At 32.7% G+C, this 13,355-nt stretch overlaps 1 protein-coding gene across 2 annotated transcripts in view; it reads left to right on the top strand.

Moving 5' to 3' along the window:
• gny (garnysstan) overlaps positions 1-13,355 on the top strand; it is a 129,143-nt gene that overhangs the window by 101,648 nt on the left and 14,140 nt on the right. Inside the window, exons 2-3 of one of the 2 annotated variants that reach the window (XM_065501678.1) lie at positions 4,101-4,298; positions 5,342-5,501. In XM_065501678.1, the coding sequence (XP_065357750.1) occupies positions 4,101-4,298; positions 5,342-5,501 (358 nt within the window). The remainder of the gene's footprint in view (positions 1-4,100; positions 4,299-5,341; positions 5,502-13,355) is intronic. The other variant, XM_065501679.1, reaches the window with a different exon arrangement.

The raw sequence follows: 13,355 nt of genomic DNA, 5'->3' as shown, positions 1-13,355 counted from the left end.
GTTTTATTAATTTTATGTACTATCGGAGAATTTATGTAATGTCTTTTTTCAAAGATTTAAGTAGGTAATAAAATATGTTGTTTATGTTTATGCATAAGAGTTTATGATAAGACACTCACGCATGTGCACTAGTTTAGTTATTAGATTTTAATGTTTAGCTCTTAAGGTTTTAATTTTAATAAATAAATCAATGTCTTACAAACACGTTTTGCAAGCCTTCGATAAAGTATGGCATGAAGGATTATCGATAAAAATAAAACAATATTTACCAGTAAACACACATAAGCTTCTAGAAAGTTATTTAAGTCATCGAAAGTTCGTTCTTAAAGAGGGAGATTTCATAAGTTCACCACAGCCTATTGAAGCAGGCTGTGCTAAAGACTTATTTTACTCTGCAAGTTTTTACATATAGAGTCATCTAAAATGGATTACTATATTTTAATACCGACTATTAAATTTGAGAATTTGTGCCCTAAATTTGAATTTTACATAAAAAATAGGCGTATTTTGGACCTGGTCTCCTCAGTATCGAAAATTTTCAAATTAACATATTTGCTGTAAAGTTAGCTTTTCAAAAAGTATACATTTTCTAAGAAATTTTTTAGATAACTAAAAACCTTATTTCCCAAAAAACTAGCGAAAAATTACCTTTTTTAAATTCAAATGCATATAACTTTGGACTCAGAAATGACTTTTAAACAATTTTTTTATTTGACATAAAATTTTTAGTCCAATAAAGGAAAATGGCGAAAATTGGGAAATATTTGGACCCGCTGTTATCAAAAAACTGATTAATTGGGCCGTCGCTAGCGACTGCTCCTTCTCCGATCACCAATATATTGACTTTAATATTAGTGTAACTTATAGGAGTGTTAATAACATTCTAAATAGGAGGAAGACCAATTGGGAGATGCAATGTGACGCACTCTTTCGGTCTTTACCAAACCCGCCCTCTATTGAGAATAGGGAAGATATTGAGCAGTGGAGACACTCACAGAAGCGTTTCAATCGGCTACTAACTTCCCCAGAGGTAAGAATAAGCCTCCATGGTGGAATCCTGAAATAGCACACGCCAGAAGGACGTGTCGTAAACTGTTCAACGAGGCTAAGAGGTTGGGTAACTGGCCGGCATACAAGTCTTCATTGAATCACTTCAAGAACCTTACGAGGAATGCGAAAAGGAAAGCCTGGAGGGACTTCTGTAGCGGCGTGGAAGGATCCTCTGAGACTAACCGATTACGTAAAATTTTATCAACCTCTCCTGTTGTACCAAGCTATATTGAGAAACCCTATGGTAGATGAACTCTGAATAGGTCCTCTGAGGTCCTGCTGGACACTCATTTCTCGGGCTGCATCCCAGTCGATGTTGAAACTGTGAATGGGGCTGCGGATTCTGTTGCTCCGTATGAAAACTCTGGTCCGGTGAACAGAGAAAGAATTCAATGGGCAATCAAGACCTTCGACTCATTTAAATCCCCTGGGCCGGATGGCATTATTCCTGCTGATCTTCAGAAGAATGGAGAAATAGTTGTACCATGGCTCAATAACATATACACAGCATGTATCAGATGGATCTATATTCCTACGTGGTGGACGAGGTGTATATTAGTCTTCATTCCTAAAGGAGGTAAGGCGACTCATACTAAACCAAAGGACTACAGACCAATTAGTCTCGCATCCTTTTTGCTGAAAACCCTAGAAAGGGTGATTGATGTATACCTGAGAATGACCATTCCGACTAAACTCATCTCTAAATCCCAACATGCCTACACTAAGGGCAGATCTGTGGAAACTCGCTAGTTGGCTCCATTGAAGAGTCGCTATCACATAAGGAGTATTCACTTATTGCCTTCCTTGATATTGAAGGAGCTTTTAACAATGTCAGGCCCGACGCCATCCTATCTGCGATGGAAGAACTGGGGATTGATATTTGTGTACGCCGCACTGTGGCTCATATCTCAATTTCATCGGCCAAAAGTCCAACTTTTTGTTAATTCCGATTTCAAAATTTTTAATGCCATTCAATAATAAACACATTGAAACTAAGGTAGCCAAACAAATTAGATACAAAAATTCGTGGTCTGGTAAGGACCTTGGCCACTCTAGGATACTGAAATACTATGGGCTCATACATGGTAATGTCGATTACTGCATCGCAAAACCTTTTTTCGATAAGCATTTCCATATTATGATCCCGAATAGGGATTTATGGCAGCGCGGACTCTTCCCTCCTGCTGATATCATACGGATATATACATATGGCTCTAATAGGGAAAACAGGATCGGTGGAGGTTTCTATATTGAAAACTTTGGGATAAAATCATACTTTAGGCTACCTAACTTCTGTACTGCTCTTCAGGCGGAAATTACTGCCATTAAACGCGCATCCAACTGGCTGAGGTATTATCGAATATCTGGTGATATATGTATATTTACTGACAGCAAGGCTGCCGTTAACGGAATAGCGGGTGTCTTCACGACATCTAGGTTAACCGAGGAATACCGGGTATCCCTAAATGAGATAGCGAGACATTCTAGGATAACGCTTATATGGGTCCCTGGACACGATGGAAATCAGGGTAATTGTATAGCAGATGATCTGGCCAAAAGGGGTGCGATGATGAGTGAGGAGGCGATCGACCCCTTTTTTGGTATTTCCCTTGTTAAATGCAATATGGCTGTTCAGCAGAAACTATATGAGACTGTACAAAACAGGTGGACTAATGAACCTTCCTGTGCTACAGCGAGGTCGACTTGGCCCGTATATAAGGCTAATTGTCTCCTTTATTACAGGACACTGTTTAATCGGGACACATGCTAGAAGATTAGGCCTACGGTATAATGATTACTGTAGAAGCTGTCATAATGAAGAAGAGGAAGCGACTGTGTATCACCTTTTCTGCCAATGTCCGGCTCTTACAAACCTGAGGGAACGCATCTTCGGATCCTGAGGGAACGCATCTTCGGATTTCCATTCCTATCATGCTTGGACGAGCTATCAAGGATGAATCATAGACGAATCTACTCCTTCATTCGGGAATCTAGCTGGTTTAATTTGGAGGCAACGGAAGTATTGTAAATACCCTGATGTCTACCCCTTGGGTATCACAATGGGATCAGATTTGAATGGACCCAAGTGAGCTGCTTGAGGAGCAGCAGCACATGGAACCTAACCTATCAAAAAACTGGAGTAGGGTGGGTAAAAATGTCGAAAATTTAATTTTCAAATGCGAATATCTCCTGGGCCCATGAGGTCATAATTCAAAACTTTAACCCTACAACACATGTCAAATTTCATTAAAATCCAATCAACCGTTTAGATATTTCATTTCATTTTTTTCATTTCATTTATTTCCACAGCGCATACTCTAACAAGAGATGTGTAAATTAATTTAAGTGTATTTATATCCGAAAATTCAGTACAATTTCTCCTTATGAACCCAAGCACTTTATATGCCTTCCATATTTATTTCCCTTTTTTTTTGTATACCACTGTACAGCGTTAGTTTTAGCTAAAAATAAATATCAAAAATGGATTCCCCGACCCCTAAAATAGTAAGATACCACAATTTTCCAAGAAAGTAAAAAGGCATTGTTTTATAAAATTTTTAATGATTTTTTCTTGTTAGACAGCGTTCTAAAATCACCAACTTCAAATGCGTGTAAAAAATCTAGCGCTGAACTGAAAAAAGGCTTAAGGGTTTTGTTACGTAAGCTTTCATTTGCTTTTGGTTTCATCCAATTCCGATTTTGGTTGTTGCACAGTGTAATTAGCAATCCAATATGGAGAACCAAGAGGGTATTAGGTTTCAAAATAATGAATTTATTGGCGTATCTTCGGGTTGTTTGAGATAGTAATCTTCTTTTCGTTTTATTCCATTTACATTATAATTCACAATATCAATAGACTTGTATTATATACTTAAAAACTAAAGTTCAATTTACTTAAAAATAGGGTGACCAGTGTAGACAATGAAAACGTGGTTTTAATGAAAAAAGTTAACGAACCGGTTTTTTATTAACACTAAAAATAATTTATTTATATATTTCCATTAAGTTTTTCAGTTTCACAAGTTATTTAATTTTTTTTTTAATTTTAGGCTTTTAAAAAACATTTTCAATCTCATTCAAATTGGATTAATAACTTTAGCAACCTTTCTATTACTTTGGATTCCATGGATTTCATCACTGAATTCTTTAGTGGCAACAGCGCTACGACTTTTTCCTTTCAACAGAGGAGTCTTTGAAGATAAAGTGGCGAATGTGTGGTGTTCATTGAATGCTATTTATAAATTCAAGTAAGTCTTTGTTTACAATTTTATTTTGTTTGTCAACATTTATAACACAGTTATACAAAAGTGGAGGAAAAAAATATGTTGGTTGTTTGGTTTACGTGGTAATTCACTACGTGCGAACAATCAAGTAGAGTCGAAGGAACCCCGTTTTGATAAGACCACACCACTCGCCAGATGTAATGTTGTTTACATCGCAATGTAAATAAAATGTGCACAAAAAGTCGTGCTTGCTAGATCCAACGTGTAGCTGTGAGATATCTCAGTAGGTCATTGAATTTAGACCCGGCTACCTCACCAAGGTTGGTCAATGTATAGTTGCCCATGAATTTATGTCTCTTGACACTCAGGGCTGGGCATTTGCAGAAAAGGTGGAAAATCGTTTCCTCTTTTTCCCTATCCTTACAGCTACGACAATGGTAGTTAAAAGGGAGTCCCAGGCGATTTGCGTGCTTGCCTAACGTCCAGTGTCCCGTTAATACTGCCAGCAACCTTGATATATCCCTTCTGTTCCGGGTTATCAATTGCATAGTACGTTTTTCGTTAAAAGATGGCCACGTCAACTTGGCTACCCTACATGTGTCTAAATTACGCCATCTATTCTCAGCCTTTGTATGAAAGTGTCTGAAGATGATACCTTTAATAGTCCCCAGTGGAATTGCTATTGAGACCGCATTGGAGATATCTAAGGCAGATCCCATTCTGGCTAGTTCATCTGCATGTTCATTACCGTAGTGTTCCTTGTGAACAGGTACCTACATTGCCTAACTAGTGAAGATGAAGTTGTGTAGGCATTCAGTGAGAGAAGTGCCGTCTGACTGTCGACAAAAATACCTGTATTGCCGCAGGTATTATGATCATGTAGTTTATTACAAGCTGCCATGATTGCAAAAATTTCCGTTACACTCATTCGGAAGACGATACGAAATGCCTACCTCAGGTTCGTCACAGAAGACGCCAGAACCAACACCACAGCTCATTTTAATATAAAAGTGACCTAAAGCTTTATAAATTATAATATTTAATCATTTGTTTTGCTTTGCTTTTAGAGAAAATCTTCGAAATGACCAAATGGCATTAATATGTTTGGTTGCTACTTTATTAGCTATATTATCTACGAACTTACATCTGTTTTTTGATTTGAAAAAGAAAACTTTCTTATATACTTTGGTCAACACATCATTATCATTTTTCCTACTATCGTTCCAAGTAAGTAAATTATAAGTTATTTATAGCAGGTACGAATGTATTGTAAAAAAGTATATTTGTAAAAAATATTAGCCCTATTCACAATCTTGTGCAAATAATCTTGCATTAGAACATTTGCATTTGCACTAACAAAATATACAGAAATACATTTGCTAAACTTTTGTAAATTTGCAATTTTTAAAACTCTAGATAAAAAATAACACCAGTTAACAATGTTTCACGTCATGAACAAAAACATTGTAAAATGGTATTCGGGAATAGTATTGAAAAAAGCAGAACGTTAAACTTTTGAAATATTTATTAAATTAAAAAATACTAACAATAACATTATAATTGTTTTTATAAATATTATCATTTCTCTACCTCTCGACAATAATTTAAAACATTTAAATCGATATAAACGTGAACCCCACTTCAGGCAATGCTCGAATAAGTGATGCTTGATTAAGTGAAAGCACTACGTCAATGGACAAGTCTGACAAATATGAAATATACAACTCTGTCGTTTAGCGTTTCTGATTTTTTGAATGAAATCGTGATATATAATTGGTGCATGTATCAAGCTTGTCGACAACGTAGAAACAAGCTATTGTTGAACGCAAAGTATTTTTAAGAATTGAATAATTATTTAACTTTTGTTTTAATAAATAAATTTATTGGGATAGATCTGCCGTTTAACTGTTACCCCCCTAGACAATGGAGCAGAGTTTGTATACTATAAATAGTAAAACTTTTAGTAGCTTTTTTTCAACTGCATGCAAATTATACTAAAATTTATTTTTCTAAATTATTTTATTATATTCTATTATTCATTGAAAAGATAATAATCTTCTAAATTTCAAAATTATTACTATATATGTACCTTAAACCACTAATGCGCAGCCCATAGCACAATTGTGCAGAATCAAATCACACGTATTCTTATGCCCTTACATTTTAGTAGTCGCACAGTGGTTTAGAAACTTTTTTTTTGGAAATAATTCGGTATCTCGGGAACTATTGGAGATATTATTACAAAATTTCACATGGTTAGAGCTGAGGTGTTTTTGAGTTGAATTACATTTGTTCAGCTTCCTAGGGGTAATACGGGCCAGTTTGTGCCCCCTCAAAGTTGGTCACCTCGGGTCTCAAAATTTTTAAAAAAAAATCCCCAAAAATTCATTTATGATCCGAATGAGCTGAAATTTAAAACATAAATAGTCCTTGAGAAGATCTACAAAAAAAAATATTTTTTTTTTTTAATTTTGCTCGATTTTTTTTTTTTTTAAAATATGGCGGCCCTACGGAGGTTCGAATTTTTTTTCAAAATATCAGCTATATTGACAATAAAATTCTAAATAAAATAAAAAAACTTGGTAACAGTTATCTCGTCCGTGTAAAAAGTTACACGCATCCAAAGTTGGAACATGTAAAATGGGCCTAATTTTTTACGATTTTTCCTAAAAAAGTCCCTATATTTTTTCTTTTGTAGAAACAAATTTTCTTTGGGACTATATACAATTTTTATATGTTCCGGAAAGAAAACTTAATGCAAAAGCATGTAAAGTAAAATTGGGCTCACTTAAGCGGACACAGTATCCCCCAGACCTATCCAAACTTGGACAATTTTAAAAAAAATATTTAGGTTTCAGTAAAAAGTTCCGTATTTGTATAACCCTATATGTTGTTTAAATACTTAGAAAGTTGTTTTACTATCACACGGTAAATAGCGTCACAGTAGGCACTTTTCTAAAAAAACTCAGTTTTTGGAACATATTTTCCCCGTTTTAGGAATTTTGGTATTTGAAAATAAAAAATTTCAAAAATTATAATGTCATTAATTTAAGGACATTTGGATCTAAATTAGTTCCCAATTTTGTTATGATATCTTTAACCGTTAAAATTTTACATTAAATCAAATTTTATATTTTTATTCGTGGAAAATCACCATATGAAAGTTTTTTTAGTTTTTAAGGTAAATGCGTACAAAATGTTATTAACATATCAAATGTAAATTTTGAATTCAAACACATACTGACTTAACAGAAATTTTAGTGTAACAGATTTTTGCACTCATTATATGAAAAAACGTACAAATTTGTCAAAGCGGGCAAGGTTTGTGGAGTAAATAAAGGCTTTTTATATAAGTATTTGATACTGTTGAAAACATTATGACCTGAGGATTGATATTTTAGTAAAATTAAATAATTTTATAAAATTTTGGGACTTCATTTAACTTAAAAACTAAAAAAACTTTCATATGGTGATTTTCCACGAATAAAAATATAAAATTTGATTTAATGTAAAATTTTAACGGTTAAAGATATCATAACAAAATTGGGAACTAATTTAGATCCAAATGTCCTTAAATTAATGACATTATAATTTTTGACATTTTTTATTTTCAAATACCGAAATTCCTAAAACGGGGAAAATGTGTTCAAAAAACTGAGTTTTTTTAGAAAAGTGCCTACTGTGACGCTATTTACCGTGTGATAGTAAAACAACTTTCTAAGTATTTAAACAACATATAGGAGGATCGAGGATCGGTGCTTTGCCTTTTTAGAATTTTTTACTGAAACCTAAATATTTTTTTTAAAATTGTCCAAGTTTGGATAGGTCTGGGTCCGCTTAAGTGAGCCCAATTTTACTTTACATGCTTTTGCATTAAGTTTTCTTTCCGGAACATATAAAAATTGTATATAGTCCTAAAGAAAATTTGTTTCTACAAAAGAAAAAATATAGGGACTTTTTTAGGAAAAATCGTAAAAAATTAGGCCCATTTTACATGTTCCAACTATGGATGCGTGTAACTTTTTACACGGACGAGATAACTGTTACCAAGTTTTTTTTTATTTTATTTAGAATTTTATTGCCAATATAGCTCCGTAGGGCCGCCATATCTAAAAAACAAAAAAAAATCGAGCAAAATTAAAAAAAAAAATAAATAAACCTAAATATCTCTTCAACTGAAGGAGATAACCTACACATGTAAGCGTATTTCTTGTAGATCTTCTCAAGGACTATTTATATTGTAAATTTCAGCTCATTCGGATCATAAATGAATTTTTGGGGATTTTTTTAAAAATTTTGAGACCCGAGGTGACCAACTTTGAGGGGGCACAAACTGGCCCGTATTACCCCTAGGAAGCTGAACAAATGTAATTCAACTCAACACCTCAGCTCTAACCATGTGAAATTTTGTAATAATATCTCCAATAGTTCCCGAGATACCGAATTATTTTCAAAAAAAAAAGTTTCTAAACCACTGTGCAGTGGTCCAAATGCTCAATCTAGCCGGAAAAAAGTCTTTTGAAAAGCCGTATCGACATAAAACTTTGTACGTTTATATATTTCATCAGTATAAACAATCTGAGAAAAAAAATTTTTGGGCATGAATGTGTGTTTTTGTATGTACATTTTTTCTTTGTGGGTTTGTTTGAAGCCTATAAACGGCGAAACTGCTGGACCGATTTTCCTGAAATTTTCACACCGTCTTTCTGTATGTGTGGAAGGAATTAAAGCATACCATTCATTAAAAAATTTGAAGTGGGCGAAATGCCACGCCAACCTCTGTCATGTCGACTGTGATAGAGATTGGACGTGTTCTATTTTTTACTCCGAGTTAATTCGTTATCCTAATGTTTTTATCGGGAAATAAATATAAATTACACCTGTTTTTTATATTTTAATAATATTAAATAAAAAAAAAAATCAAATCATAAACTAAAAGACAAATAAGTAAAGAAAATTCTTTATTTCTTTTTTGAACCTTTTTTTCTTAGGTCTTCTTAAATAAAGATCAAGAGTGTTAACTAATTTATTTACAACTACTCTTAAATGAGTCTCTTAAACGAAAACAGTGAGCGAAGGTTGAGTGTAAACGGCAGAAATGCATACGTAACAGTTAATGCAGATGAAAAAAATATAAACAAAACAAACAGAAGAATAGATGACAGCTTGTTTTTAACCGTCAAGTCTGTTAACCGTGCTCGTTCTTGTTCCTCCGCATTGTCAACAACTAATTATTGTCAAACAAAAGAAAACCCAACAGCTGTTAATCTGGAGTTACCAAAAAATACAAATACTTTATTTACGCCTGAAAGTATGCTAGCAATATCAGCTTCAGAAACGAAATCCACCACACCGACTACAATTAAAATTAACCCATTAAGCGGCGCAATACCCAAGATTAGTCAACCATTAAATAAAGATAGTAAATCCCAAATACAGGTTGGAATGGACCGGTATGTTACAGTACTAAAAAGGGCACGAAGTCCCAAGTCTTCGAAAGCGGCACCCTTGGCTAAACTATATAAGGATAGTGAACCTGATAGACTAAATAATGAAAATCGTTTTTCTATTCTAAAATAAAACAATATTTACCAGTGAATACACACAAGCTTCTAGAAAGTTATTTAAGTCATCGAAAGTTCGTTCTTAAAGAGGGAGACTTCATAAGTTCACCACAGCCTATTGAAGCAGGCGTACCCCAAGGAAGTATACTGGGTCCCTTCCTATATTTGCTATATACTTGTGATATGCCTACAAACAGTCGAACCCACATATCTACTTTTGCTGATGACACAGCTATACTAGCCATTCATGAAAACCCCCAAGAAGCATCTGTACTGTTACAAGACCATATACTCGACATAGAAAGGTGGTTAAAACAATGAAGAATAAAAGTAACGAGCAAAAATGTATACATCTTACATTCACATTGCGTAGAGAACCGTGCCCTCCAATCCTAATAAATAATCATATAATACCTCAACAAACTGAAGTTAAATATCTAGGTCTGCATCTAGACCGACGTCTTACCTGGAAAAAGCATATAGATACGAAATTGACTCAAATGAAGTTAAAATTACTACAAATTTACTGGCTAATTGGTAAAAACTCGAGATTGAGTTTAGATTGCAAACTTTTGCTGTACAGCTCAATAATAAAACCCATATGGTGCTAAGGAATTCAATTATGGGGCACGGCCTCAGCTTCTAATATTGAAAAAATTCAAAGATTCCAAAATAAAATATTACGAATGATAACAGCAGCGCCTTGGTATATGAGAAATATTAACATTCATAAGGACCTAGGTGTCTCCCTGGTGTAAAATGAAATAAAAAAACAAGCGGAGTCATATTTTAAAAAGTTAGAAGTTCACCCAAACCCACTTGCACGAACATTAATGAGAAGTAATGGCTACATCCGTCTAAGAAGAAGGAATCCAACAGACCTGCGCTAATGATAGGATCTATAAATTAAAAAAAATTTTTCGTCCAACTGTGGTGGGACGTAAATAAAAAATACTATTTAGATTTAAGATTTGAACAAATTATTGATAGTTCACATTATTTTGTGAAGATACAATAAATAAAATATGATATAAAAAAAAAACCTTAAAAACAAAAATACAGCTCCTTCATTGTAATTGACATGTTAAACTCTAAATGAAATAAAAATCGTTGAAAGCTACATATATATAGATGACAACATAAAAAGAAAAGCTTAACTCTGTTAAATTAAATTAAATTGAACAAAAATTTCACATTTAAAACACACATGTACATAATTGCATTTTTTTTTCTAAACAAAACATATTTTATGAAAAATTTAAACAGTAATTTTTACTCTTACCTTTGTTATATTAATTACACCAACAAATTTTTTTTTTAATTGTTCTTATTATTTTTTGACGACAATTTCACTTGCACTGTTAAATGTCGCTTGAGATATTAATTTTTTAACAAAGTAGCAATTACTTGTTTTTGAAGCAATGTACCAATGCTAGTGTAGCTATTTAAAGAAAAAAATATGCCGTTATGTACTATGGACACTTGTCAACCTATTACCATACAAAAAATTTGCTTTTGAAACATTTAAAAAAATTACTTTTTTCCGGCTAGATTGAGCATTTGGACCACTGTGAGTCGTTGTCCACTCAACAAGACAACTAGGAGTACGCATGAGCACTGATATATGACTTTTTCTTTATTTTTTCAGTTTTTGTATTTGTGTGTTTGTAGGTGCACAGTGCACTGAATAAAATACAGAATTGAATGTATTGGTGAGAGTAAGTGTATTGGTGAGAGAATTTATTTTTGCGCATCTCTGTCTTAAACGCACATTTTGTATGAGCTTTCAAATCCAAAAAAGAAATATGTATGCATGAGGTTAGATGAAAAAATATCTTTGTTTCTTAAAATTGTGACATACATATATTTGGGAAACAATAAATTCTTAATAAACTACCACACTTATGGCGTTTTCTTTTCTAGCATAAATGATGCCGTTTTTGTGCCTTTTGCAGCTTTGAGTTCTTTTCTGAAAAAAAATTAGTTTTGTATATAACGTATATAACTTTTTTTTTAAATAATAAATCCCCAAATATACGCTACATGTTTCATCCTGAATTCCAAAGGCTTTGAGAGGCACCACTTTTTAAACAGGACTTTTCTAGAAAACCGGTTTTTCGGTTAACCGAAATCGAAAAAACCGGTTAACCGTCATACATATTTATTTTTCATTTATGTATACTTTATTTATTTTAAATTCCTTAAACTGAATAACCATTGCATACTTTTTGGGTTGCACCTACTTAACCCTTGACATTTAATATTTTCAAATTAAACATCTTTTTGTAATCAATTCCAATACAAACCGACTATTTATAAACAAAACTTTATTTTCTTTGAAGTTTGGTACCACTGATCAGGAAAAGTAAAACAAATAATTCAACTTTATTTTTGGTAATTTCGAAGCTTTTTTATAATATTAAAAAGTGATTTGTAATACATTAGTACAGTTTTCAAAGCAGTTTTTCGATCGATTTTGTTAGAATGGTAAGTAAAGATTGCGATTAAATTGATTTTTGCTAAATAGAAGATATTGAACTATCCGCAATACGAGATTTGTTGTAAGGGACACCGGTGTCCCAATATGCATGAAAGGTCAGGTTAGGGGCAGCTATATGGTGACTTGTGGCGATAAATGAAAAATGAAAAATGCGTTTTGCAAAACAAATGATATGTCATTGGAAAGTGGACAATTTTCTACATATAGTTTGTTCAGAATATTTTTTTTTAAAGCTTTGGTTTAAGAGTACCAGCAGGCCAAACGTAATAAAAAAAATACTACATTTAATATCTATTAAAAATGGAATATTAAGGTGTATATTTCATTATTAAAATATCTTATTCTTTATTGAATAAAATAGTTTTTTTGTATTAATAATATTGATATATGTTGTTGGGAACTGATTTGTGATCTTTTTTTAAAGAAATTATGAATGCAAGTACTTAAATTTTGGTAAATTCCGAACAAACTATTATTATAATTTTTTTTACATGAAAAAGTTCTTTGGAAGTAAAAAAGTAGCATAAATGCGCAAAAATGCCCATAACTATTTTATGTTGATTAAAGAAGGGAATGTATAGAATTATATTCTATTTTAACATTTTGCGGATTTTTGCGGTTTTCGATTTTATTAAATTTTTAAAATTTTAAGCCTTTATTCAAAAACGTTTATCAAAAGTCTTAAGTACAAATTTTGTATGAAATTTTTTTTTATAAATCTTTGATAAATGTTTTTAAATAATATATAGCAATACATTTTTTATTAGCAAATAAGATTTTGAAAATTTTGAAACTATTTTTGCATTAGTTTAACTTTTAAACTAACGCTAAAAACAGTTACCAACTTTTATATCGGCAAAATTTTAAAAACGTAACTTTCTGCTCATAAATTCTGATTCTGTAATAACACGTCTCCGAAAAAGTCCAAAAAAAATATAAACGAGCTTCCACAGGAGACATCGGAATTTTTCGTGTCAACCTGCGATACATCAATTTCAGATGAAAGCGATATAGCCG

Source organism: Calliphora vicina, chromosome 2 (genome assembly GCF_958450345.1).
Source record: "Calliphora vicina chromosome 2, idCalVici1.1, whole genome shotgun sequence".
Taxonomy (NCBI): domain Eukaryota; kingdom Metazoa; phylum Arthropoda; class Insecta; order Diptera; family Calliphoridae; genus Calliphora; species Calliphora vicina.
Note: the sequence above shows the minus strand (reverse complement) of the source record. Positions and strands in the feature narration are given on the sequence as shown.